The 27,691-nt window shown below is 53.7% G+C and overlaps 3 protein-coding genes across 3 annotated transcripts in view; 2 read left to right on the top strand and 1 right to left on the bottom strand.

The window, feature by feature from the left end:
• MYO9A (myosin IXA) overlaps window positions 1–13,378 on the top strand; it is a 188,534-nt gene extending 175,156 nt beyond the window's left edge. Inside the window, 12 exon segments of the mRNA XM_051628736.1 lie at window positions 92–139; window positions 777–888; window positions 1,763–1,824; window positions 3,611–3,803; window positions 5,375–5,503; window positions 5,816–5,921; window positions 6,406–6,537; window positions 7,653–7,776; window positions 10,474–10,676; window positions 10,860–11,002; window positions 12,340–12,728; window positions 12,730–13,378. Of these exon segments, the coding sequence (XP_051484696.1) occupies window positions 92–139; window positions 777–888; window positions 1,763–1,824; window positions 3,611–3,803; window positions 5,375–5,503; window positions 5,816–5,921; window positions 6,406–6,537; window positions 7,653–7,776; window positions 10,474–10,676; window positions 10,860–11,002; window positions 12,340–12,728; window positions 12,730–12,816 (1,728 nt within the window). The 3' untranslated portion in view covers window positions 12,817–13,378.
• Window positions 13,379–17,397: 4,019 nt separating this feature from the next.
• Window positions 17,398–20,599, bottom strand: NR2E3 (nuclear receptor subfamily 2 group E member 3). Its single transcript, XM_051628764.1, has 8 exons — window positions 20,542–20,599; window positions 19,437–19,587; window positions 18,866–18,969; window positions 18,539–18,787; window positions 18,272–18,453; window positions 17,821–18,052; window positions 17,636–17,741; window positions 17,398–17,558 (listed from the first exon to the last, which is right to left on the bottom strand). The coding sequence occupies exons 1-8, from the start codon at window positions 20,597–20,599 to the stop codon at window positions 17,426–17,428; spliced, it is 1,215 nt and encodes a 404-aa protein (XP_051484724.1). The 3' UTR covers window positions 17,398–17,425.
• Window positions 20,600–24,822: 4,223 nt separating this feature from the next.
• Window positions 24,823–26,804, top strand: LOC127388724 (uncharacterized). The gene is made up of 5 exons (XM_051628518.1): window positions 24,823–24,840; window positions 25,384–25,401; window positions 25,634–25,835; window positions 25,925–26,270; window positions 26,633–26,804. Exons 1-5 carry the CDS (start codon window positions 24,823–24,825, stop codon window positions 26,802–26,804), a joined length of 756 nt encoding a protein of 251 aa, XP_051484478.1.
• Window positions 26,805–27,691: the final 887 nt, after the last annotated feature.

Genomic DNA, 27,691 nt, shown 5'->3' with positions numbered 1-27,691 from the left:
AAGGCAGTGGGCAAAGTTACATGTGAGGCCTCTGTGGGCTTTGCCTGGGGAAATTGCCCATAAATACTCTGAAACCTCTTTCTGTCACCAGGTGCCAAAAACGGAACGAAAGAAGAGAAGAAAAAAGGAAGCAGATGTGGTGAGTTGAGCATTGAAAAATGAATGGCCTTGTAGCCAGAATCATAAGTGATAACAGACCTGCTCATGATGTGTCCTCTGCTGAGATCTGAACATCACACTGTAGTGACCATGCAGCCATGAAAGGACATGCTAGTAAGATGGATGAGGTGGATTTGGTTTGTTTGATGAAGGATTGCTGTAGGTTGTCCTCCAAAAACACATCCCTCATCAGTCAAGATGTAATGTCAGGAGTTATTATAGAAGAAATGAGACAAAACAAAGTGTTGTTCTGGGTTTCTACATGAAGTTCTGGTGTGTGTTTTCCATCTCTCAGAGGTGTGGGAGATTACATCCCCTTTCTTCCTAAAGGATACGATAGTACTAGGAGGGATGCAGATGCAGAGCACAGAAGGGACCATGGATGCATAGAAGACCTTCTTAACATGGAGCGGTGGAGTAACCAATCTCAGTCAAATGCAGTTTCTAAACCTACTTGCACAGTTCCTGTACCAGCTCCATGTCTGGGGTTGTCTACAGGTTTACTGGTCTGCAACAAAACAAAACAGCAAATGACAGCTGAAAGTTGAGCACCTGACTCAGTTTGCAGCAACCTCTTCACCCATCTCCTTCTTACCACCCCATCTATTTTGTTGCAGGTGGAAGAGCACAACGGCCACATTTTTAAGGCGACCCAGTACAGCATCCCCACCTACTGTGAATATTGTTCCTCCTTGATCTGGATAATGGACAGGGCTTCTGTTTGTAAATGTAAGCCCGCTCTCTTGGCCCATTTTTCACTTGCTTATATCCCAGGGATGAGTTTTGGGGCTCTGAAAGATGTTTCCTGCTAGTTCATGCAGCCCCACTCTCAAATAACTTGGGGGTTTTTAATATTAGAAGAGCTTCTGGGACAGATCCAAAAGGTTTGTGAAGCCGTCTAGTAAGTTCATCCCAGCAGTCCTTCCAGTCCTCATGGTGTGATTGGTTTTGTGTGGGGGAGCTTTGCATTGCACATCTTATCCCATAAGGTCCTGTGGTCATCCCAGAAGGTCAAAAACACATTTAAGTGTCCCAGTAAGAAGGACAGTAGAATTGGATATGGAGAACGTGCCCTACAGATCCAGCCTGTAGGATGCCTGTGGGCCTCGTGCCCGTGGCAGATTAATTTGGTTTAGTTTGATGTCCAGGCACATGAATTTTTGGAGAGATGAGGACAACGGAGGAGGACCAGTGGGAAGGGTTGATCTATCACATTGGGTTTTCCAACATTGCTTAGGTTGAAGGTGTCGACCCTGGGGTATTTCAGACTGATGTCCAGTGCAGGAAAAACACAAATGAGGTGGTCTTTCCAACCTCTTGGAGGACTTCCATGGCTGATAGCCCAGAGTGACTCAGGGATTAGTTTCTGAGTTGATCTATCAGGGGTTTTTGTAGTCATTTCAAGGGCTTACATAGGGGACCTTTAAAATTAAAGGCTTCATTTTTTTGAGTGTATCTCATATAGACTTGGCCTCTGGGAACTGCAAATTCAACCTGCTTTTGACCTCCTAGTCCTGAGAGGAGCTTCTTCATTCCTATAAATTCAGATTTCTCCAGTGATCTGACTTGTTGGATCATTAAATGCTACTTTTCTTCATTGCAGTATGTAAATATGCTTGTCACAAGAAGTGCTGTCTTAAAACCACGACCAAGTGCTCCAAAAAGGTAAATGGTTCCCATTCCTTTTCTTCCATTAAATACCTCCCAGACAGTGATCCCAGGTGTGTGAAAACAGTATCTGCAGGCACAGAATTTGATACAACGTTGAGAGCCTCCATCATGTACAGCTTCTGTAACCTGCATGATTATGTTTTCCCAATAAATAATCTGAATATATACACTGAATGCTTATAGATTTGAATGTATTTGCTTTGATACAGTATTTTTGCTGCACTCTTTCCCTTTCTGGTGTTGTTTCCTGCAAGAGCTGGAAACAGCTCATGTGAGTTTCTGCTCTACAGATGTGGGAGGTTCAATGAAATCTCTGATGCTTTTTTTCCAGAGGAGCTCACAGAGCCTCTTGGTTTCCTGGAGTTTCTCTGTACAAGGAAGTGTTTGTGCCCAAGGAAGCAAGTTCACCACGTCTCCACAGTAGCTTCCCACTTGGGCAGCTGGAGGTTCTCTAGGAAGGCTCTGGCTTGTCTGTGCTTGGTGGGTTAATGTTTTTAGGGTTTAGCAACAAGGAACCACAGACCATCCATTTTGCTTTGAGAAAGAAGTCTTTATTTTCTGGCAACAGTTGGTTTTGTAACTGTTAGCCTTGTCCCAGCCTGGATCTCTTCCTCCAGGTCTATGGCAAACTTGAGCAAACACCAAGCCCATCTCTTGCAATGACTGTAGACTTGTTTTCACCTGTTCTTGGTCCTCATCTCAGAGCTACTTCGTCTTGAGTGAAGGAGCACATGGGTTTGTGGCCTGGCATTGGCTGATGGTTTTAGCAGCCAAGCGGGCTGGTTGAACAGCAGGTGATGAATTTCAACTGATAGCTGAGACCAGATGTTCTTGGGGTGGGTTTGTTTTTTTTCCCTAGAGCATGACACAGCATGGGCATCTTCCTCACATCACGTATAGGTGGACTTTTGCATGGTTTGATTTTGGCATCATGTTTATTCACAGATACTTTGCAACCACCAATGCTGTGAGTTGATCTGAGTACCCAAGACTCAGATTTACCTGTTCTGCTTTGTGTGTCCTCTTCGGGCACTGAAATCATCCCTGGAGATGGTGCCAGAGGGCAAAGAGGCAGAGGACCACCATGCCCAGCTGAGAATTTGACCACAATGAGGTGGTTAAAGAAAAAAAATCCAGGTTTTTGTGACTTCAGGTGGATGTTCAGAGATCTAGCATTTCACAGAATCGCAGGATGTTGGGGATTGTAAGGAACCTCTGAAGATCATTAAGTCCAACCCCCCTGCCAGAGCAAGACCAAAACTAGGGCAGATCACTCAGAAAGGCATCCAGATGAGTCTTGAAAGTCTCCAGAGAAGGAGACTCCACAACCTCTCTGGGCAGCCTGTCCCAGGGCTCTGTCACCCTCAGGAAAGAAGTTCTTCCTCATGTTGAGGTGGAACTTCCTGGGCTCCAGTTTGAATCCATTGCCCCTGGTCCTGTCACAGGGCACAAGTGACAGGAGGTTGTCCTTGCCTTCTTGATGCCCTCATGTATTTATAGACATTAATTAGATCCCCCCTCAGTCTTCTCCTCCCTAGACTGAACAGCCCCAGGCCTCTTAGTCTTTTCTCATAAGGGAGATGTGCCAGTCCCTAAAGTCCTTAATTTCAAGATGTACCTTCCTGGTTGTCCTGTCCTCCTTTGCTGGTGGCCTCATTAGATTTGCAGGTTGTCTGGACCAGCTGAAGAGGTTTCAAAGCAGTCGGATGCTGTGCCAGCATTGTTTCCTGAAAGGATTTAAACCCCTTTTTAATGTTATTTTTTCCCTTTTCCCCACCAGTACGATCCTGAGCTCTCGTCTCGGCAGTTCGGCGTGGAGCTCTCGCGCTTGACCAGCGAGGAGCGGGCGGTGCCCGTGCTGGTGGAGAAGCTCATCAACTACATCGAGATGCATGGGCTGTACACTGAGGGCATCTACAGAAAATCAGGGTCCACCAACAAGATCAAGGAGCTGCGGCAAGGACTCGACACAGGTACAAGAATGGGAAACAAAACCACACAGGGAGAAAAATCTCTGCAAGAGCAAGGTTGGATGGAAGGAAGGTGGGATATAGAGCAGGGGAGCGCTCCTGCCTTCCATGACTAGATGTGTACAGGCTGGGGGCAGAATGCATTGTGAGCAGTCCTGAGGAGAAGGACTTGGGGGTGGTAGATGAGAAGCTCAACATGAGTCGCCAGTGAGCGCTGGAGCCCAGAGAGCCAACCCATCCTGGGCTGCATCAAAAGAAGTGTGGCCAGCAGGGCCAGGGAGGGGATTCTGCCCCTCTGCTCTGCTGAGACCACACCTGGAATACTGTGTCCAGTTCTGGTGCCTTCAGCACAAGAAACATATAGACCTGTTGGAGAGGGTCCAGAGAAGGGCCACCAAGGTGATCAAAGGCCTGGAGCAGCTCTGGTATGAAGACAGGCTGAGGGAGTTGGGGTGTTCAGCCTGGAGAAGAGAAGGCTCCAGGGAGACCTTAGAGCACCTTCCAGTGCCTGAAGGGAAGGAAAGCTGAGGAGAGACTTTTCATCAGAGAAAGTGATAGGACAAGGGGTGATGGTTTTAAACTGAGAGAAGGGAGATTTAGGTTAGGTATTAGGAAGAAATTCCCCACTCTAAGGGTGGTGAGGAACTGGGATGGGTTGCCCGGGGAGGTTGTTGGTGCCCCATGCCTGGAGGTTTTTAAGGTCAGATTGGAGGAGGTTTTGTGCAGCCTGGTCTAATGGGAAGGTTCCCTGCTCATGGCGGGAGGGTTGGAACTTGAAGATCTTTAAGGTCCCTTCCAAACTTAATGATTCTATGTTTCTATGTAGTGTAGATGAGGCACTTCAGGACATGCTCTTTGGTGGGCATAGTGGGTGTTGCTGTGTGTTTGGTGGTTTGGTGTTGTGTGTTTTGAGGTTTCTTTTGGTTTTGTTTTTTTTTCTGGATGGACTTGGTGATCTTAGAGGTCTTTTCCAATCATAACAAAGCTATGATTCCATGGTTGCAGGCTGTGAAAACACAAATGATGCTTTCATGTCTCCAACCCAAATCTGTTCTCAAGCCGCTGGGTGTGATGCATGAAACAAGTCCTTCTAGTTGAGGGGAAAACGCTGCCTTAGAAATCACAGAATCATCAAGGCTGAAAAAGACCTTAAAGATCATCAAGTCCAGCCTATGACTTAACACCACAACATCAGCCAGACCGTGGCACCAAGTGCCACCTCCAGCCTTTCCTTTAACACTTCCAGGGATGGTGCCTCCACCCTGGGCAGTCCATTCCAATGTCTGATCACCCTCTCCATGAGGAAATGCTTCCTGATATCCAACCTAAACCTCCCCTGGCACAGCTTGAGGCCAGGCCCTCTTGTTGCTAGCTGCCCAGAAAAAGAGCTCAGCCCCCACCTGACCACAACCTCCCCTCAGGTAGCTGAAGAGAGTTAGAAGGTCCCTCCTGAGTCTCCTCTTCATGGAAACCTGAACTTTTTCTGTCCTCGAGTAGGTTGTCCATGGCCTGGCTTCCTGTTGCTCATGGCCTCTTGGTTTTATTCTTTCTCCCCAATCCACTGCCCCACACAGACATCGATAGCGTGAATTTGGACGACTACAACATCCACGTCATCGCCAGCGTGTTCAAGCAGTGGCTCCGTGATCTGCCCAACCCTCTCATGACCTTCGAGCTCTACGAGGAGTTTCTGCGGGCGATGGGTAAGGATCCTCTTCCCTCAGTGGAGGGAAACGGTGGCCACTTGGAGTGTCCAACTCTGTATTTACTCCTTGGGCCCAAATAACCTGGTTTTACCAAGTCATTTTTGCCTGGTTTCAATCTGATTTTTTGGCCATGACGGATTTTCACGCAAAGCCACAGGCCTTGCTTTCATTGGTGGCACACGTTTGCCTCGTGGTTCAGCAGATTTTAGCCCAAAATGCTTCTTAAGGTAGTGAAGTCAATAGGCATTAAGAAGGTTTTAAGTATGAGGAAGAAGAAACTGCCTCTCAGTGCTGGTGCTTTCTCCACAGGCCTCCAGGAGAGGAAGGAGACGGTGCGAGGAGTGTATTCGGTCATCGACCAGCTCTCCCGCACCCATCTCAGCACCTTGGAGCGTCTCATCTTCCACCTGGTGAGGTATGTTGGGCTGAGGCAGCTTTGGGCAAGCAAGGGAAGGATGCTCAGACATCCTTTCATACCGGAATAGCCAGGACCAGATGCAGGTAGGCAAAGGAAAGGGAAGGGCTTTCAAGTCTTGCCTCCGAGGAGGTGGCTCCAAAGCTGTTTCTCCAAACAGTGCTTTTATTGATGAGTTTGTACTGATCAAAGCTTTGGTTGCTCCTGGTGCCTGTGAGTCCATGGGGCTTCTTGCAACTGCAGGGACAGGTTGTTTGGGTGAAAAATGTTGGTTCTTTGCCTACCTTGGGGACACCTGGGGTATCTTTAAGTTTGCCTTTCTCCATCAAGCAGAGCAAAGACGGAGGCCGAGCAGTGCACTTGCTAGCAGAGTAGGATAGCGCTGGGGAAGTGTCATCTCCTCTATTCACCCATGGCCATGTGGAGGAGGTTAAGTGGAGGTGCCTTCAGCTCTGACTTCTCTCTCAATCCCTACTTTTTTCAGGATTGCCCTCCAAGAAGAGACCAATCGAATGTCAGCGAATGCCTTAGCCATTGTCTTTGCTCCCTGTATCCTCCGCTGCCCCGACACGACAGACCCGCTGCAGAGTGTTCAGGACATCAGTAAAACCACCACGTAAGGACACGGTGCTGGATGATCCAGCTCCATTAGCATCGAGCTCACATCTTGGTAACCCTTAGCTAGGGGTGAAGGGCTCAAGGGAGCTTTAGCTTGGAAACTGTACACACGTATTAAATGCATCTTCATGAAGATGTTTCACATTCAATCCCAAGAGGTTAGTGAAGGTGGATTTTTAAGTGGTGAAGCATCCACAAGAGCTGATCAACTGATGTTCCTGCGTGGCACGTCTCAGCAGGAAGAGGTGGAGCTTGTGCTGATGTGATTTTATAGTGTATCTATCATATCTATCATAGTTTATCTATGGCAAGCAGGTCTTTATTCTCAATTAATTTTGTTTGGTTTTAGTTGAGGAGCTGAGCTTGTTTGGTCTGCAGCAATATTCATAGTGCGTACTTGGACTTCTTCAAGGTATTTGTCATAATTGCAAAGATTTGACAGAGAAAAAGTGAAGTGCTTGCCCAGGTTCAGTCTGACCCGTATGAAATAGATTGAAAAAGAGATAATGGAGACAATTATAATGGTGGAAACCAACCAGTGAAGAGCTGGGCTACTGAAGTTGGTCTCCAATAAGTCTATGAAAACTGTTGAAGAGCAGAATGTGCTTGGACCCCCAGCTAGTAGGAGCACTTGTCCTTCTACAGGATTTCTTTGTAGCTTCTCCCTTGGCCTTTTGCTGCAGCATATCCTCCAGTTTTATTACGTGGAAAGGATTCTTTCTGTCCCCAAATATGCTCCTGCCACCATGAAATAGTCAGCTCAGCTAAAAGGAGCTGGCTGCAGCACCACTGTCTGCAAGAGACTGTCAAGTTGTGGCTTGGAAGCAACCTGCCTTTCACAGGTTTGGATTTCCTTGACCCCTCTTCAAGGGGAGGAATTTCTTCAGTGGGATCCCTGGGGGTCTTTAATGTCTCTAGTTTGAGTTCCTTGATCCATCCATAGCCCCTTATCACTCTTCTTAGGGGAATTTCCCCTACCCTTTTGTTTCCAGCTGGACCTTTCTCCCTCCGTCCCTTTCTGGCAGGGCAGGTCTTTGGGCAAGACAGGGCCAGCTCAGGTCAAACACCTTTCTCCTCCCATTTTGTCACCTGTTGTTGTTTTTTTTCCCTTAGTTGCGTAGAATTAATTGTCATCGAGCAGATGAACAAGTACAAGGCTCGTCTCAAGGACATCAACAGCCTGGAGTTCGCAGAGAACAAAGCCAAGAGCCGCCTCTCCTTGATCCGCAGATCCATGGTGAGATGCCAAAACCACCTCTGTTCCTTTCTGTCCACCCCTTGCCCCCAAAAACAACTCTACCTGATCTTCTCCTGCTTATTCCAGCCTCCCAAACCCCTCGCAATCTCTCACTGCCATCTCCCCCAGGATGGGGACACTCAGCCCTATGGTGGATCCTCACCTTTGCAGGGACTCCTAAGAAAGCACAAGGAGGTGGGAATGGTCCATGGAAATGTGGTCGCTCCAGCTCAGACACTCCTGATCAACGTTTCCACCTTCATTTGAGCTTGTTTGGTCCTGGATCAAGTCAAGCCTTTGACTGGCTTGACGTTGCCCCATGGGAGACCTGGACCATCCTTTTTCATGCTCAGTCGCATTGTCTGAACCCAAAATGAGCTTCCCCAAAGGCTGTTCTTGCTCCTGCACCACCTTTCTGGGAGCCTCAAACCCATCTCATTGAGCTTCCATGCTTCCTGGGTGGCCAGCAGGCTGCGGATACACGCTGTGCTTGCCTCGTTGGGCTGCAGGAGCGGGATGGACTCAGCAGCATGTGGTCATCCCAGGCTTGGATTAAGGAGCTGAGCACCCCCTCTGCTTGCCTCTGATCCTCAGGGACATGTTGTTCCTGGTTTTTAGGGGATGAAACCCAAGCAGGGGCCACCCAAGTTTGTGGGGCTGGTGCTGCAGAGCTGCCCCACTCATCCCAGTTAAGAAAAAACACAGGAAAACAAACGAAAAACCCAGGTTTTTTTGGCGGGGCGACAGCATGTGCACTCTAACCTTCTGCTTTCCTTTTCATCTCCTCTCTAATCCAGAAGCCCGTACTAATTGCAGTTAGATTTATGAGCATAACCCGCAGTTCCATCCCGGTATGTATCCGCTGCAGCCGCCGCGTCCCTCCCGTCTGTCACCGCCGCTCATTCCAGCTCGTCCCACCGGCCATTCTCCGTCACCTTTGCCCGTCTCGTCCCCCAGCAAGGGTCGCTCCTCCAGGGCCACCATTTCTCCCACAGGCCCCCCTGGGAGGCAAGAGTTGGGGCCACCAGTGCTTGGCCATCCCTGCACGCGGCTCCTCAAAACCCTGCTTCCTGCCCCTTTTCCTTTTCCTACCATTTTTTTACTCTTTTTCCATCCTGTGCTTCCCTCTTTTTTGCTTTCCTTCGCGCATCCCTTCCCACCCCATCTTCTGCTCACTCAAGGTGTGTTTCAGCATCACGTTGCTTTCACAGCACAGCGGTACCTCGAGGTGGTGGATAAAGCTCCTGGCTCAGGTGCCTTGGAGGCCACGAGGCATCCAAAGGTGTCCTCCACCTTCTTGGCAGAGGAGCATGGCCACCACCTTGAGCTCAGGGTTAGGAGACCTAGGTCTGAATTGGAAGGGGTCCAGCAATCCCTGTGTTCCCCAACTCCATCCCAGCTTGAGTTTGAGTTCCTAGCAAGACTGCAATGGGCAAAAAAAAGTGCCTGCAGGTTTTGGGGGATGCTCTTCTCTTCCTACCAGGTTCAGCCCATGATGCTTCTCCCCATTATTCAGCACCCTCAAGGGTCTGGAGATGGAGAAGAGCATCTTCTGCTCTTCTCTGCAACCACTCTGCTCCCCCCCAACACTGCTTCACAAGCACGTCATTTTCCAGGGGCTTAAGTCCATGAGCCGGTGGGATCTTTGGGATCTCAGGGGTTTTGGGTAATAGGATTGCAGGTAGCTGCACTTCTCAGGAACCCACGTGAGAAGATGCCGTCAGAAGAACACTGAGGCACTGGAGGGGCTTTGCTGCCAGAGAAAGGTCTCAGAGTTGTGACTTTAAGAGATGAAAGGAGTAAAATGGAGCAAATCATGCTTTTAGAAGAGAAAAAGAGGCTCCTTTACCCTGCAAACCTCCTCCAGGCCATGTGGAATCAGAGAGGCCGGGGGATGTCCCAGCTGAAGGGTTAAATAGTCCTACAAGGAGAAAAGCTGCATTGCATTACAGATGATGGGCATGACTCAGGCTGGTCAACACCTCCTAGGTCCTGTTTGGTTCAGGATCTTGAATTTAGAAGATGTCTGGTGAAGATAAAAGCTTTTCAACGTCTCTGGTGTCCCTCATGCCCAAAAATCCATCTCTCTTTTCCACTCTGGAGCAGATCTGTAGAGCTGGGCCTCAGAAAGTTTATGGATCTCATGTACATGAGATCAGAGCGTGGGCAATGTGATGAGGTGAGAGTTACTGTTTGCCAGAGGAGTTGGTGGAGCCCCTTGAGATGCTCAGGAAATACCAAGGGTGGGTGAGGGAAAGCTGCAAGATGTGATCTAACAATAAAGCAGGAGCTGGGTGCCCTGAAGTCAAAGCCCAGGTGATGCTCCCACCCAGAGCAAACATGGCCACCTGGCAGGTCAAGCTTCCCATCGCACGAGCTGTGGGCTTTGCAGAAACCCATCCTGCTGCCAGCTGGGCTTGCTTTGAAGTCCAAGCTGCACTCGGTTCATCAGCTGGTCCATCAGCACCATCCTCACCACCTCCATCCTTACATTCTCCAGTGTATTGAGTCCTTCTGGTACCTCTCCCAGCCCGGGGTGAGATTTTTGGAGGGCCCTGGGTGCCACCACCAGCAGTGCACCGAGGACCAATGGCCAGGGCCATTTTCTTCACTCTTTGGGAGAGCAGTGTAGTTGGCACCTCAGGTGTTTCCAAAACCGCCTAGGCTGCTGGTGGTGACATTGCTGTCTCTCCCCAGGGCAAAGGACGCGTGCGCCGCGGCGCCTACCCCAGCCCAACGTCCCCTGTCACTGGGCGCCTGCCCTCAGTCACTGATGTCCCTGAGGACACCATGAGCAGCGAGGAAGCCATGGAGATAGAGGTGACAGAGCAGCAGCAAGCGGCCATGCAGCAGGAGGAGAAGGTGCTGACCGAGCAGATCGAGAGCCTGCAGAAGGAAAAGTGAGTCTGGGCTTCAGGCCACTCTCAGTTACAGGTGGATGTTGCCTGCCATCGTACGGTTGACATGCAGCTCGTAGGGTGAGCTGGAGGACTCCATCCCGCCGTGAGCTCTTGGTGTGCGCTCATCCCTTTCTCCTCCCCACATTTGTGTTCCCTCGGGTCCATGGGGTCTCTTTTTGGCAGGGAGGAGCTGACGTTTGAGATGCTGACGCTGGAGCCCCGCGCCTCCGACGACGAGACCCTCGAGTCCGAAGCCTCCATCGGCACCGCCGACAGCTCCGAGAACTTGAACTTTGACTCCGAAGGAGCCATCTCTGACCGCTCAGGTAAATCCAGGTGTTCTTGGGCTGGTCTTGGAATGGGTTAGAGAAGAGCTTCAAGGGTCTAAAGGAGAAGTCCAATGAGGAGAGGCTGAGGGAACTGGGATTGTTCAGTTTGTAGAAGGGAGGCTGAGGGGAGACCTCATTGCTCTCTATAGCTGCCTTAAAGGAGGTTGTAGGGAGGTGAGTGGTGTCATCTTCTCCAAGTGAATTACAGAACTACAGGAAATGGCCTGAAGTTGCCCCCGGGTTGGTTTAGACTGGATATTAGGAAGAATTTCGATACCAAAATAGTGGTCAGGCACTGGAATGGGCTGCCCAGGGAGGGGGTGGAGTCACCATCCTTGGAGGTATTAAAGAAATGTGTAGATGTGGCACTTCAGGGCATGCCCTAGTGGGCATGGTGGGGGGTTTGTGGGTTGTGTGGTGGTGCTGATTTTATGGGTTTGTAGTTGGTTGTTTTTTTCTTTCCCCTGGGTGCATGGTTGGACTCGGTGATCTTAGAGGTCTTTTCCAACTGTGACAACTATAAATCAAATTCTTGATTCTGAATCAGTTCAAAGATCATCTAGTCCAAGCTCCCTGGAATGACCAGAGACATCTTCTACTCAATCAGGTTGCTGTCAAGTTTTGCAATAGCTTGGGGTGTTTGTTTGTTTTTTCCTGCCTACTCCTGCCATGTAGCAGTTGAAAGGGAGTAAAGGGTTAAAGCATGTGGACCTGAGGATGGGGGTGATAGCACCCAAGGTTTGACTGGGAGCTGAGTGCTCCTCCAGCATTGCTGCATCATCCAGGATGACACTACCTCCAGCAAGATGCTGGGAATGTTGTTCTGGCTCCAGGGCTGGAGCAGCTCTGCTCTGGAGACAGGCTGAGGGAGTTGGGGTGTTCAGCCTGGAGAAGAGAAGGCTCCAGGGAGACCTTAGAGCACCTTCCAGTGCCTGAAGGGGCTCCAGGAAAGCTGGGGAGGGGCTTGGGACAAGGGCAGGGGGGGAGAGGACAAGGGGGAAGGGATGAAAACTGGAAGAGGGGAGATTGAGGTTGGACATGAAGAAGAAATTCTTGAGTGTGAGGATGATGAGACCCTGGCCCAGGTTGCCCAGGGAAGCTGTGGCTGCCCCATCCCTGGCAGTGTTGAAGGGCAGGTTGGATGGGGCTTGGAGCAGCCTGGAATGGTGGGAGGTGTCCCTGCCCGTGCAGGGGGGTTGGAAAGAGATGATTTTTAAAGTCCCTTCCAACCCAAACCAGTCTGTGATTCTATGGCGCGTCCCCTCGGGGCAGCACCCGGGCACTGGGTGGTTTTGAAGTGTTAATCCTCAGGTGGACCTTCTCCCCCCCTGCAGAGAGAAGTGTAGCACTTACCTCCCTGCGCCCCAAGGCAGAGGGGCCGAGCCGGCTGCGCAGGCACCCCAGGGCACGGCCGGACGCGTCAGACCCCGCCGAGGCCTCCGTCTCCTCCTCCTCTTCCCAGTCGTCCACCTCCTGCTTGCCCCACCTGCCCCGCAAGCGCTTCCAGATGTACTCCAAATCACCTTTCTACCGAGCAGGGGGGGCTGGAGAGTCCCCTGAAAGCCGGGCAAGCCCTGAGGCCTTCATGGGACCTCTCCGTTACCCCGAGGACCGGCCTCAGTTCACCACCCGCGGGACCTTCAACCCCGAAAAAGGGAAACAGAAACTGAAGAGCGGGAAGAGTTCACCCCCCAAAACCAAAGAGCCCCCGGACGGGGGAGCGGGGGGGGGGGCGCAAGAGGAACCCCGAGGCCGACTGCGCCGCCGCCCAACCCCTCGTCCTCCTGGGGAGCAACGAGTTCATGGTCTGAGAGTTCCCAGCTCCTCGTTAGCGCCAGGACGATGAGTCCTTCGTGACCAGGGGCCGGCGGGGGACGGTTTGAACGGTGGCCTTCGTGGCTGGGGGTGTTGGCCCAGGAACGAGGGGGGCACTGCCCGGCTCCTGCGCCTTTCCCCTGGGAGCATCCGGCATCTGGGAACCTCGTGCCACCACGTCCTGGTGCCGAGTCACCCTCGGTAGGAGAAATCGAGCCTAAAATTCCCTCTGGAGCATCTGGAGCCGCCGCCGGCTCCGCTCCGGCCCGTCGCGCTTTACCCACCTCGCCCACGCCAAGCGCATGGAAAAGCGTTAAAATCTGCCAAAAATCACCTTTTTTTTTAATTATTTTATTTTTTAACCTGACCTAACCACCTTTCCTCCTTTTTTTTTTTTTTTTGGAGACCATCAGTATTAAATAATAATAATAATAATTAATAATAATAATAATCAAGGACTACTTGAAGCTATATTTGTTTATAAGCCAGTTACTGGAGTTTGTTGTAAATATATACATATTTTTATTATTTTTTTTAAATATTTCTCCCCAGACAGGACTTTTTTTTGGTTTGGGTTTGTTTTTTTTTAATTATTATAATTATTATTATTTGGCCGGGGAGGAGGGAGCGATGGGCTGAGCCGTCCTGCCGGTGCCACCGCCAGTGTCACCATCCGTCACTTTCCACTCTACGTTGAGTTTTATGTGGAACAAGGAATCCCTAGAGGTGTAATTAGCATGGTTTAAAAGCAATGCCTGTGATAGGACTAATTAGCAACGCTAATGAACAACTTAGATCTCAATCCCTCCTGTGTCATCGTCACCCGTGGTGGGCACCGGAAAACCTCCGGAAAGGTGAAATTAGGAGCCCTGGGGCACTAATTACATGAATAAAGGCTGGATCCGTCCTTTCCAATGGGCTGGGTGTCAAGGGTTGAGGCTCGTCCTTTCCAAAAATGCCACTGAAAAGGGGAGCGGGGGGAAATACGGGGTTTTCCTGGATATTTTGTGGTTTTCCTGGCATCCCTCCACCACTGGGCTTGGCCAAGCCGCCCATGCGACCTGTCTCCCCTGCCCAACCAGCCATTTCTTTCGAGGCGTGGTTTATTTATTGGGGAGTTTGTTTGGTTTGGGTTTATTTTTTGTTTTGTGTTACTTCATTTTCTTCCCTTTTAAAGCCCAAACCAGTTGTTTTCATGTTTTTCTTTTGCTGTTTCTCTTTGCAATGTCTCAATGGGGAAGCAGCCGATGGCGCTGAGCGGGCGGGCGGGTGGGAGCAGGATCCTGGGAGTGGAGCAAGGTCAAGTCAACCATCTCCCATCCAGAGAGGAAAATGGGATGTAACCATCCCCAGACAGGAGAAGAGGGATTTTGGGACCGAGCCAGGATGTGCTGAGAAGGCGAGAACCACCTCAAACCCACCCCTGGAGCTAGAAGTAACAGGAGACACCAAACCCAGCCATTTTAGAGCCTCTTTATCCAGAATCCTGGAATTCCCCTGCGAGAGGCCAGGCTGGGGCCAGGATGGTGGAAGGACCCATCCTCATCCTCCACCTTCTCCCCCCAAGTGGTGTGGGAGCAGCAGACCCAGCTTGGGCAGCACCTCCAAATATATATAGATATATATGGATGGATATTTCTTTTGAGATGTAGATGTATTTCCCTTATATATATATAGATAGATAGGTATGTTTTATATATATATGAAGAAAATACATTTCAAAGAATATATGTTCTATATATAAAGAAAGCACCTATAAAAGAATATATATTCTCTGTATAAATAAAAACATCTGTACAAGAATATATAAAGAAATATGTTTCTTTATATATTTTGTTTCTTTTATATATAAAGAAATATATATGTGCTAAAGAATACATTTATTTCTTTATATTTTTATATATTGATATATATAAATATATATACAAGAAAGACACTATATATAAAGAATACCTATTTCTGTATATATTTTTTTATATTTCTCTATAAAGAAATAGATATAAAAGAAATATAAACTTACAGGTAAATGACGTATTTCTTTATATATATTTTACTTTATATGTATAAAGAAATAGTGCTTCATATGTATTTATTTATATAGAGAGTATATTTCTGTATATATAAAGAAATATATGAGGAATACATACCATATATAAAGAATATGTTTATATATTTTAAATATATTTCTTTATATATATAAATGTATAAAGTATGTACAGAATATATATATAGAAAATCTGTTTCTTTATATATAGAATATGTATGTGTGTGTGTACATAGATAAAGAATATATGTATATATATATATATATAAAAAAGAAATATAGACATATATATCTGTATCTGTGACAGGCAGTGCTGGATCCCCTGGAATTGGGTGGTGAACTTGGGGGGAATTGGGGTGTTTTGGGGTCCCTGGCATCTTCCACTGCTCCTTCCCTCAGCTAAAGGCTGAATTTGGGGCAAAAAAGGGGGTTTTCCAGAGCGGCGTGAATGTATTTACTACTGGCAAGGAGCAGGGGCTGGGGCTGGTAATGATTATGGTTATTATTATTAATTTTTAATGGAGCTGTTGTTTGGTTTTGGTTTTGTTTTTTAAAGTAATTTATAATTCTGCTGCGTGTAAATTAAACCCGAGTCTGTGTGAGAGGCAAAACGTCCCGGGCGCCGCGCTGGGGAAACGGGGACGGAACGTGAAATAAAAGTGTAATTCTGGAGGAGGCCCAAACTTCTCTGGTGCCCAGGGTTGGGCGGGGGAGCTCCCTGCACCCCAAAGTGCTGGGGGGGGTCTGGGGGCTCCAGCCGCCGCCCCTGGTTGCAACGAAGGCGTTTGGGGGGGGGGGGGGTCCCTGCTTTGCCTCCCCCCTCTGCCCTTCACAGCGTTGAGTTCGGATTTTGTAATTCAGATCAGGGCTTTTCAGGTAACTTCTCCTCAGATTGTTTCATTCAGAATCTTTCGTTCAAGTTTTTGGCTGGTCAGATAATTTCTGCTCAGATTATTTCATTCCTTATAGTTCTATTCAGATTCTTTGTATTTATTTTCCTCCAGATTCTTTCTTTTAATCTTGTTTACATTCTAATTTAGAATGTAAATTTACATTCTTATTTAGATTCTTTCTAATCAGATTATATTTTTATATATTTATTTATCTATATTTATCTTATTTATATTCAGCTAAATTTCCATGTATTTGAATTCAGATTAATTCAGATTCATCTCTTAATCTTATTTATCTTCAGATTATTTAATTAAGATAATTCAGATTATTTATTTTCAGGTGCTTCTACTCAGATTTTTTTGTATTCAGATATTTTAAATTTATTTCTTTTCAGAGTATTTTAGATTATCATTTTAATTTTATTAATAATCCAGGCAGATTACTTATATTTAGCTTTTTTTGTGGTCAGATGGGTCTGGGGTTTTTTCAGTCTATTTGTATTCAGATTCGTTCCAGTTATTTCTATTAATCTTCTTTATATTCCTATTAATTTAGATTATTTCTTTACAAATTAATTCTACTCAGATTGTTTGTATTCAGATTATTTCTGTTAATTTTAGTTATATTCACATTCTTTCCATTAAGCTTATTTACATTCTGATTATTTAACTCAGATTATTTCTATTTAGTGCACTTATATTCAGATAATTTTCTCTTTATTTGATACATTATTTCTTTTTATCTCATTTTTCTCATATTTTTATCTCATTTTATCGTCATTTATCTCATATCATCTCTTTATCTCATTTATCTCGTATTATTAATATTTAACTGGTGAGTGTCCCCCTCTGTTCCCTGCCCCAAGGAGGGGACCCCGAGTCATGGAGCACAGAAACCAGCTGCAAAAGCCTCTTTATTTGGAGTATAAAATGGGGGGGGTTGGGGACAGGAGCCCCCTGGGACATGGGACCAGGGTCTGGCACAGCAGGGGGGACATGCCCCAGAATGTGGGCCAGGGACTGGGGCTGGAGGGGGACAGATCCCAGGAGGGGGTCACCCCTAGGATGGCATCATCCCTGTGGCCAGTGTCACCCCTGGGCTGGCATCACCTCCAGCCAATGTCACCCCTAGTGTGGCATCACCCCTGGAAAAGTGTCACCCCTGGACTGAGGTCACCACCACGCTGGCGTCACCCTGGCCAGTGTCACCCCTGGGCTGCCACCGTCCCCAGCCAGTGTCACACTTGGTCTTGTGTCAAACCCTGGGCTGGCGTCACCCTGTGTCATGTCCCCCCAGGCTGCTGCCTCCCTGGGTGGCAGTGGGTCCCCATGGGTGCAGATGCCACAGCAAGGGCGCCTTGCCTGGGTCCATAGGTTTCTCCAGCCTGGCTTTTGAACCACCTGTTGAAGCACCCACCCCAATGAGGTGCTTCTAATGCATCTGGCACCCACTCAGGGACATCCCCCTGCCACCAGCTGTCTCCAGAGAGGCTGGTCCCACACCCCAGCTGCCAGCAGCATCCCACAGTCCTGGCAACCACCCTGGAGATGGGACCATGGGCACCTTCACACCCCACAGCATCCCAAGGTGAGGAGATGCAGGGTAGGGGTGACAAGGTGCCAGTGCCAGGTAACAAACAAGATGCTGTCAAGGTGGGAGGGGGGGGGTCAGTTCTTGAACATGTCGCACAGCAGCTTCTCCATGGGGGTGTTACCAATGGTCCGGCGGAAGAAGAGCAGCTCCACGCGCTCGGAGGAGATGAAGCGCAGCGCCGGGAGGAGCAGCAGCAGCTTCCCAAACCTGGAGGATGGAGCAGTGGCCATGGGTGGGTGTCCCTACCCCCCGTGTCATTCATGGGGACGTGGGGACAGCAGTACCTGACGGGCTGCCCGGGGTAGTGAGAACGGTTGTGCTGGCCCAGCATCACCTGCGACTGGTCCTGCAGGTTCTCCACCTGCTCAGGGTCCTTCAGGCCACGGGTCTCTGTGGGGACAAGGAGGTGACAGGGAGGGGTAGGGGCGGGGGGGGGTTGGCCAGCAGCAGGTGCTGGTGGGTCCCTCACCTGGTTTGAAGAGCACCACGGCCTTCATGCAGGCAAACTCGGTGGGGTCAACAGCCAAAGCCTTGAAGCGGCCCAGGGTCTCCTGCAGAGCCCGGATGTCCAGGCTGGTGGGCAGCAGCTTCCCAGGGGCTGGCTCGGGAACAGCCAGCAGCGGGCAGCTCTCCAGGGGCATGGACCACTGGATGGCACAGAGCAGGAACAGCTCACTCCATGCCTCCTCCAGCAGGATCACCTGGGGTCAGAAGGGGGAGCCCCAAAAAAACCCAGTCACACTAAAACCTCCAGCACCTGAAGCCACCAGAGAGTTGGGCTGAAGAGCATCTTCTGGTTTGGGGGGGGGAACTCAAGACCCTGCGGTATGTGTTGGGGGGATGCTCCAGCCATCCCTATCCCATTGGTTGCATACCATCTTTTAGGGTTCCCAGTTCCCCATGGAGGTCCCCAGCCCCACCTGGTCACGGAAGGGCAGGTTGGAGAAGACAGGCAGGTTTTTGGCCCATTTCACAGCCATGAAGAGGAGACGGGCCGAGGTCTCATAGATGTTTTCGGGGCTGGCCGCTGGATATGGTGCCACCTGGTACTCGCTGGCCACTCGCTCCGGCTCACTGCCCGTCACATCCACTGTCTCATCAGCTGTGGGGACAGAAGGGGACACTTGTGGTCACCTTTCAGTGAGGACAACCCACTGCCCATCCCCTCCCCACTGGCGGCCGCCCACCGTCCTCAGGCTCCAGCTTGGCGCAGGTCTCGGCGGTCATCAGGCTGGCCATGAAGCGATGGTTGGTGGGTGGTGTGGGTGCTCGGGGCCCCGGGGTGACGGTGGCACCGGGACCTCGGGGAGCTGGGCAGGAGGTCGGGGGGACCTCCCTGGTGGTGGCCATGTGCTCGAGGGGCAGCTCCGAGTCCAGCTCGATGCTGTCCAGCCGGACCTGGGCCGTGCTGCGGGGCTGGCGCTCGTTCTGCACGGCTGTGGGGACAAGGTGGCATCAGAGGTGGCCACTCAGCTGTCCCCCCCAGCAGCGTGTGTCCCCCCTGCCTGTCTCACCGTCCTTGTTCATGCCGGCTTGCAGGCACTTCTTCAGCCGGCAGGCCTGGCACTGGTTGCGGTGAGCCTTGTCCACCGGGCACAGCCCCGTCCCTGCCTGGCACCTGTGGGGAGAGGTGGCACCTGGCTGCAGCCCCGGGGCAGCATGTCCCCCAGGGTCATCCCACCCCCATGGGTGCCAAGTTGAGGGTTGGGAGCTTTGTCACTGTTGTGTCCTCCACCCAAATGATGTCCCACCCCAACGGGTGCCCTGTCCTTTCCATGGCTGCACTGTCCCAGTGATTACCCTGCCTTGATGGGTGTCCCATCCCCCTGGTCCTTGTCCCCTTGGATGCCATCCCCTGGATCCCTGTCTCACTAGTTGTCCATCCCCCTGGTCCCTACCCTTATGGGTGCCTGTTTCCTTCATCCCAGCCTTGCTAGGTGTCCAACTTCTGGATCCCAGCCCTGCCAGGCACCCATCCCATGGGTTCCTTCCCCACTGGGCGTCTATCCCATGGGTTCCTACCCCACTGGGTGCCCATTGCATTGGGTCACTGCTCCGTGGGGACCACCCCAGCCCCAGCCCCACCTGTAGATGAGCTTCCTGCGGACGCTGCGCTTGAAGAAGCCGCTGCAGCCGTTGCAGGCGTAGATGCCGTAGTGCTTCCCGCTGCTGGTGTCCCCACACACCTTGCACAGCAGCACGGGGCTCAGCGCCTTGCCGGGCGCCGGGCTCAGCCCTGCAGGAGCAGAGCCACCACAGTCAGGGTGACTCAGGACACCCTCATGTCCCTCATCCCTCCCACCAGTTCCCCACCCCCCCCCCAGCTCACTGGTCCAGCCCAGGGACATGGATGGGAACACCCTGGGGACCGCAGGGGTTGGACACGGGCTTCAGCTTCTCCCTGTGCCCTCTTTTAGAAGGGGGTGAAACGTTGTCCCTAGGGATGGAGACACCAGGTATCGCAGGGAAGGGCCACAACCATGGACTGGGGGTGGCTTGGAGAAGGGTGACTGGTGGGGACCCTGGCAATTCCAGCAAGGAGCTAAGGGCATCCCAGAGAAGGGTCACAGCCAGGGACCACCAGGACCCTGCAGAAGGACCAGGGCCCATGGGCAGCCAGGAGAGGGGTGTCGGTGGGGCCGGCAGGCATCCCACAGAAGGGCCAGAGCTGGGGACCTCAGGCATCTAGAAGGACCATGATGGGGACCATAGGCACATGGAGAGTGCTGGGGACTGCAAGCATCGTGGCCCAGAGAAGGACCATGATGGAGATGCTCAGCAATGTGGAGAAGGGTGATAGCTGAAGACCCAAGGCATCTAGGAGAAGGACCACAATGGTGACCCTGTGTATCTTGGAGAGGAACCATAATGAAGACCCCCCAGGCATCCCAGATAAGGACTATGATGGGGATCCCTACATGGTGAAGGCCTACAATGCAGACCCTAGGAGTCTTGGTGAAGGACTATGATGGGACCCCAGGTATCTAACAGAAGCACCATGATGGGGACATCAGCCACCTTGGGGAAATTTTGTGATGGGAACCCCAACCATCCTACAGAAAGACTATGAGGGAGACCCAGGGTACCTTGGAGAAGGACCACAATGAGGACACTGGCCATCCTGAAGACAAACCCCACCAGCGCCCACGATCCCATCTCGCACCCTCTTGAGCAGAACACCAGCTCTTACCCGTGGGGCTGTCACCCAGCCCAGCGCTCACCACCGACCCAGCCGGCGACGCAGTCATCCCACACCTGACAGTCTTCACCTCTCCCTCTGCTGTGGTGAGAGCTCCAGGCTCTGGTGGGGTGGTCAGTGGGTGCTCCAGAATGTGGCGAGATGGTTGGTGGGTGCCCCAGGCTCTGCTGAGGTGGTTGGTGGGTGCTACAGTCTATGGTGAGGTGGTTGGGGGGTGCTCAAGACTATGGTGTGATGGTTGGTGGGTGCTCCAGGCTCTGTTGAGGTGGTTGGTGGGTGCTCCAGACTATGGTGTGATGGTTGGTGGGTGCTCCAGGCTCTGTTGAGGTGGTTGGTGGGTGCTCCAGACTATGGTGTGATGGTTGCTGAGTGCTCCAGGCTCTGTTGAGGTGGTTGGTGGGTGCTCCAGACTATGGTGTGATGGTTGGTGGGTGCTCCAGGCTCTGTTGAGGTGGTGTGGGTGGGTGCTCCAGGCTCTGGTGAGGTGGTGGTGGATGCCCTGGCAGCTCTGTGGGCAGTGGGGCTCCTGCCCTGCTCTCTCCAAGGCAGCTCCGCGGCAGGAGCCGTGTGAGCAGCCGCCTCTTTGTCACCCTCTTAATCTTTAGTGTCTGCGCGGGGCTGGGGGGGCGGGGGGGCCGGGGATCAATCAGCCACACGATGAAGAATTAAAAAGGTGCTGAGCCCCAGCCCTGTAACCCTAAACCCCGCGACACCCAACCCCCCCTCATCCCCCCCCTCCCCCCCCGCCCCGTGCCACCGCGGGGGTGTCACCCTGACACTGCCTGTGTCACCCCCCCAGCACTGCAAGGCTGAGATTGCAGCCCAGGTGGGCAATGGGGCTTGGGGCAGGGACCCCCATACGTGTGTGTTTGTGTCCCCCCCCTCTTTGGGACCCACCGGGCCCTATAAGCACATAAGCCCTTTGCTAAGGCGGTTAGAGGGGAATAACGAAAAGTGGTAATTAAGGGGGGTAATTTCCCTGCCCCCAAGTAATTAATTACCAGCCCTGATGGCGAGCCCCCCCCCGCCTCCCCCCGCCCCTGCCCAGTGCCTCAGTTTCCCCTCCTGGGGCTGCTGACACGGCAGCGGGAGGGGGGGGTGGCCCCAGGGTTACACAACTGCTGCTAAACCCTCGCCGTGACAGGGCAGCACAATTTGGGATTTGAGGGCTTTAGCCACTAAACCCCCCCTCCCCAGCCCCAGGGGGTGGCATGGTGGGTGGCCACTGTCACTCGGCCCGCATCGTCCCCAGGGACGGGCCCGAGGGTCGCCAGCCTGCTATGCCCCCCCAGAGGGGCTGGCTGCCAGAGGTGACTCCTGACCCAGGGGACAGGTGGTGGCAGCAGGGCCCCCGCGGGAGGCTGGTGGCCGTGATACGCGTGGATGGGGCTTGAAGGTCACCCCTCCATCACCCCTGCCTGCGCTGGGGCTCCACCACCCTGCCCACAACCTCCCTTCATCCTCCCTTGCCTGCACCATTGCTCCACCACCCTGCCTGCAGAGCATCTCCACCATCCCGCGGGCAGTTCATCTCCACCACACCCCTTCCAGCAGCAGCACACCTCCATCCTTGACTGCAGCATGGCTTCACCACCCTACCTGCAACCCCCAGCCCACCCAGGACCCCCATCCTGACCCAGATCCCTGACAGCCACCATCTGCAGCCATGGCCGCCCTCCTCCCTCGGCAGAATTATGACGCTGGGCTAATGCGGCAGGACCAAGCTGTCACCTGGCCCTGCCCGGCCCTGCCTGCGGCCAAGGTGCCTCCAGCACCTTCCCCCATGGGCCAACCCACCGCTCCCCATCCAGCACCTCCTCTGGGGGCCCCCACACCCCAGGTGCCAGCGCGGCCCTGGGGGGCACAGGGACCCCCGGTGACACGCGCTGAGTCGGCTAATTTGCCCCTTCCCTCCCGGCCGGGTAAGAACCAGCTCCGGAGCAGGGATTTGGGAGCGGGATTAGCTGGGACAACCATCTGCTGCTGGCCAATGGCTGCCACGCCCAGGAAAGCCAAGCGTTCCAAAAACATGGTTTCCCACCCCAGTTTCCCTCTGACCCCCCCGCTGGGTGCTGCCCCCAAGGGTGCTCCATCCCCCCCCAGCCCCAGGGTGAGCACCCACCCCCAGCGGGGGGGGCTGGGTCCGTTTTGGGGGCGCCGGAGCCGCGGGGTGAGGGAGCAAACGTTAGAGCCCCCGGCAGGCCCGTGACTCCGCGCGGTGACAGACGCTGGGGCAGATGCCACGGGATTACCCAGCCTAAAACCTGGGGATCTGCCCCCCTCGCCGTGTGTGCCCCCCCCGCCCCAAGCAGGCCCAGAGCGTTTAATTACTAATTTACTAATTACCCCAAGATGCTGGCGAAGGGCTTGAGGCCCGCGGGTGGGAGCAGCCCCGAGGCTCCAGCCGCGCTAATCCCGCCGGCCCTGGGGAGCTGCGGATGCGCCCGGGCCAGGGGACATGGGGTGAGCCAGGGAGGCACTGCTGTCCTGGCAACCCCACACCTGGTGGTGGTGGCACGGGGTGGTGGGGGACGGAAGGGGACAGCAGGGACAAGGACGGGGTGGAGGGGACCAGGAGGGGACAGTGGGGAGAGGATGATGAGGAGATTGTAGGAATCAGGAGACACTGGGGAGCAAGGGGAGATGGTGGGGACCAGGAGGGAAATGATGAAGAGGAGCTGATGGGGACAAAAGAGAGATGACCAGGACCATGTGGGGACAACAAGGATCAGAAGGGGGGATGATGGGGAACAGGAAGAGATTATGGAGACCAGGACAGAATGACCAGGAACCAGGAGCAGATGATGGGGATGAGGATGGGATTATTTGGAACCAGGAGGGGATGAAAGGGACCAAGAGTCGAGATGGTGCTGACCAGGAAGGGATGACGAAGACCAGGAGTAGATGGGGGGGACCAGGAGAGGACAAAAAGGATCAGGAGGGGTTGAAGGAAACCTGGATGTTTTGACCAGGAGACAATGATGGACCCTGCACAGCAGGAGTCAGCAGGGACCAGGAGAGGATGACTGAGACCAGGACAGGACAACAGGGACCACACAGGGATGATGGGGTCCAGGAGTGGGCACTGGGATGAAGCACAGGTGGAAGGGGATCATGAAGGCATAATGAGGACTAGAATGGGATTATGGGGACCAGGAGAGGACAATGGAGACCAGAAGAGGACAATGGTGACAAAGAGGAACCAAGGGAACTTAGAGGGATGATGAGGACCAGGAGGTGATGAGGGAGCCCAAGGAGCAGCTAGCAGGGACCAGGAGGAATGGTGAAGATGAGGAGGGGACACTATGGAACAGAAGGGGGTGGTGAGAACTGGAGGGTACATCAGGACAGGACAATAGGGATCAGACGAGGATGGTGGGGAGGATGGGAGGCCATGAGCAACCGGAAGAAGACACCGAGGTCTGAGAGGATACAAGATGGCTGGGGGACTGGAGGTGGCTGGGAAGGGTTAAGGTGGCTGCCCGGCGCTGAGCCGTGGCCAGGCCAGGCTCAGGTTTCAGCCCTAATTAGCTCTTGTTTATTGGTGGCTCCATGACAAATGATGCTGTGGAGGTCACCCGATGACAGAGGGCGACAGCTCCACAGCTCCCACGTCACCCCCCCAGCTCTGCCAAAGCCTCCACTGACCCTCTCCCCCCCCTTCGGTGCAAGGATTAAAGTTTCATGTGGCTCGGGAGCTGACCCCGGAGCTCTGGGGACACAAGGCAGGGGACAAGCTGGTGGCTGTCCCTTGGGCCACCTTCAGGGCAAGAGCAGTTGTCCCACCAAGAGGTGCTTTGGCATCAGCCGGGTGGTGATGCATGGCAGCCACGGGGCCATTTTGTGACACCTGTGGTGTCACCCGAGGGGTTTGCTGGTGCCATGTCAGCCCAGGTTGGGTTTGTCCCCCTGGGACGGGCTCGGTGCCACCCTGGAGCCGGTCGGGGTGGTTCGGCCGCATTCCTGGGCACAGCAGGTGCCAGGAGCCACCACAGTGCTCACCACAGGTTGAGGACCTGCCCTGCAGCCACCTTTGGAGCAGCAGGTGCTTGGGGACGCTGGTGCAGCAAGGGGAGCTCGGCGGGGTCCCCAGGGCAAGGGAGCTGGGGACGGCACAGACAGCAGGGCTGGCAGGGTGCTCAAGGTGGTGGCCTGGGTTTCGGCAGGGTGACCATGGCACCTCAATGGTTTGGGGATGGAGAGGTCCCCGAGGTGGGGCCGGGCACAGCCCTGTGTCCCCAGCTCTCTGGACATCAGCGTTTCTCCTGGCAGATGAACCTCCTCAGCCAGGTAAGGGGGGAGCCAGCAGGGAGAGAACTGTAGCCAGCCAGTGTCACCCCTCGGCAGTGTCACCCCGGGGTGGCACCCGCTGCCCGCGGGACCCCGCGGCTGGGACCTGCCCGGAGCTGGGGGAGGCGGGGGGGGGGGGGACACAGTGGGGGCCTGGGAGGGGCTGGGGGTGCAGGCAGGGAGGGGGTCAGCAGGAGGGGGTGCTACACGGGGCGGTGCCAGCAGGGACGGCGCTGTGGGAGGTGGGTACAGGCAGGGCGGGTGCAGGCGGGGGGGCTGCTGTCAGTGGTGCAGGCGGGGGGGCTGCCACGGGGGGGTGGTCCCCGGCTCTCCTCCCCCTCCCCACAGGTGACCCGCCTGGTGCAGCGCCTGGGCGCCCCGGACGGGCCGTTCCTGCAGCCCCGGCGCTGGCTGCGCTCCTGGGTGCGGCAGGTTTGGGGGGCGGGGCGGGGGGTGGCAGCCCCGGGGAGGGGCTGCACCACGACAACGGGGCCCTGGGTGCCCAGTGACACCGGGGGTGACACCAGCTGTTTGTCCCTCCAGGTGAGCAGCTCCAGGCAGGTAAGTGCCGCTGTCCCCTCCGCCCCGCCCATGTCACCCTGGCCCGGCGCTTTCCTCAGCACCCATGGGTGCTCAGCACCTAGAGGAGGTGGCCCCTTCTTGGAGGGGTCCCCATCCCTGGAGACCCAAGCTGTGTCCAAGCCAGCAGGGATGGGGGGTGAGCCAGTGGGTCAGTGATGCTGCCAGTGTCCCCCGGGGCACGAGCGGCCCTGAACCACGGCGGGGTCCCCAGGCTGTGGCTGGGGTGACGAGCACGGCGGCCTTCTTCCTCTGCGAGGAGCTGCTGGGCCAGCACTTTGACGTGGTCCCTGATGGGGTGGCTGAGCCCCAGCCTGGGGACCTCTTCCTCTTCCCGCTGGCCTCCGGGGGCCTGGGCTGGTGGGGCGCCCACGCTGGCGTCTACTGTGGCGATGGGGAGATCATCCACCTGGAAGGTGAGCCCCAGAAGGTGGTCACGGCATGGGGACGTCCCCGTGGAAGGGACAGAGGGCAGAGCATCCCCTCCACCCCCCAGGCAGCTCAGGGACGTCCCGGCTGGGGATCGTGTCCAAGCACGGCAAGAGGCACCTGCTGCGGGCGCGGGGCCCGGCCAAGGTGCTGCGCAGGAGGGCAGGGCTGGACGTGGCCGCCCTGCGCCAGCGCGTCCGGGCGGCCATGGACCAGGCGCTGGAGTACGACCCTGTCACCTGCAACTGCATCCACTTCGCCCTCACCCTGCTGGGGCTGGGCCACCTTGCCAGTGCCATGGTGGGTGCCAGCACCCTGGGGACCCCGATGGCTGGTCCCACCAAGTGTCACCACAGCCCATCTCCTCTCCCAGGTGTCCCCAGCACTGCAGTGACCGATGTGGCCATGTGTCCAGGGAACACGTGAGGCTGGAGCACCCTTCTCTGTGGGACCAGCATTGTACCGGTGCCTTTGGCATCCCTCTTGCATGGCAATAAATGCTTCATGGAGACCTTGGGCCAATCCTGTCTGATCTGTGGCCTGTCATGAACTTCCCTCTTCCCGGAAGCTCCTGGGAGTCACTCTGTCAACCCCCTCCTAATTGGGCAGGGGGAGAAATATCCCAGGCACTGGGCTCGTGGGTCACACCATGGGGGTGGTGGTCAGGTGATCATAAATTGTCTCTATGGCTCCTTCTTCCTCACACACTTCCCCTGCTCCAGAGTGGGCTCACATCTACAGGACAGTCCTCCACCACCTTCTCTAACATGGGTCCTTCCCACAGGCTGCAGCTCTTCATGAAGTGCTCCAGTATGGTCTCCTCTCCACAGGTTCGCAGCTACTGCCAGGTGCCTGCTGGAATGGCTTTCTCGCCTGTCTTGGGGATCCCAATGGGTCCCAGCAGGCACAGTCGTGGCGTGGGGGACCACTACAGCCTGGGTGCTACAGACCTGTGACTGACTCTGCAAGAGCCACACCAGGGCCTTGGAGATGACGCCAATCTCTGCCTTGGGCGTCCGCAGCGCTGCAGTGACTGATGTGACCACATGGCTGGAGCACCCTTCCCAGGGGACCTGCATTGTACTGGCATCCCTTCTGTGTGGCAATAAATCCTGCATGGAGACCTTGTGCCAACCCCATCTGATCTGTGGCCTGACATGAACTTTCACTTCCACTTTCCCCTTCCCAGAAGCTCCTTTCCCAGGAGCTGCCAGGGAGCAATTCCCCCACCCCGGCACAGCCCCCTGCCTCCCTTTGTTCCCAAGACAAGCAAGTGACTTATTCCTTCTGGTGTTTGATTTTGAACATCAAAATCCTTCCTGTTCGGTGGACCTTAATTGGGGTGGTTTAATTAGATGTTCTATTAACTTTTTCTACCCAGGTGTGCCCGTGTTCCCTGGCTCCTCCAGCTGTGCCAGCCCGAGGGCCGCGTGGCCGGCACCGCCGCTCGGGGCTGCAGGGAAAAGCAACTGAAATATCCTCCAGGACCAACAACGACCTGGGAGTAGTAGTAGTAGTATAAGGAGTGGTAGTAATAATAATATTATTATCACCAATTATTTGTGGTGGTTTTAAATTGCTTTCCTTTCCCTGAAAGCTGCTGGTGATGGATGTCCCACCTTGGCATGTGTCAGCGTTGAATGCTCTTTGCTCCTTGTGGTCTCCTGAGACAGATGCCTCTTTCCTTGTTGGTGTTTGACTTTGACTGTCAACAAAAATAATAATTCCCTGGGATGCTGGGTTGAAAACCAGCCAAACATCTGGATCAGGTCTCTTTGGAGCCTTGTCACCAGTGGTGAACTCCAGGGGCCGCTACTGGGTCCAGGCTGGGGCTGGGGGAAGG

This window comes from Apus apus, chromosome 10 (genome assembly GCF_020740795.1).
Source record: "Apus apus isolate bApuApu2 chromosome 10, bApuApu2.pri.cur, whole genome shotgun sequence".
NCBI classification, from domain to species: domain Eukaryota; kingdom Metazoa; phylum Chordata; class Aves; order Apodiformes; family Apodidae; genus Apus; species Apus apus.
The sequence above is the reverse complement of the archived record's forward strand: the minus strand, read 5'-3'. Positions and strand labels throughout refer to the sequence as shown.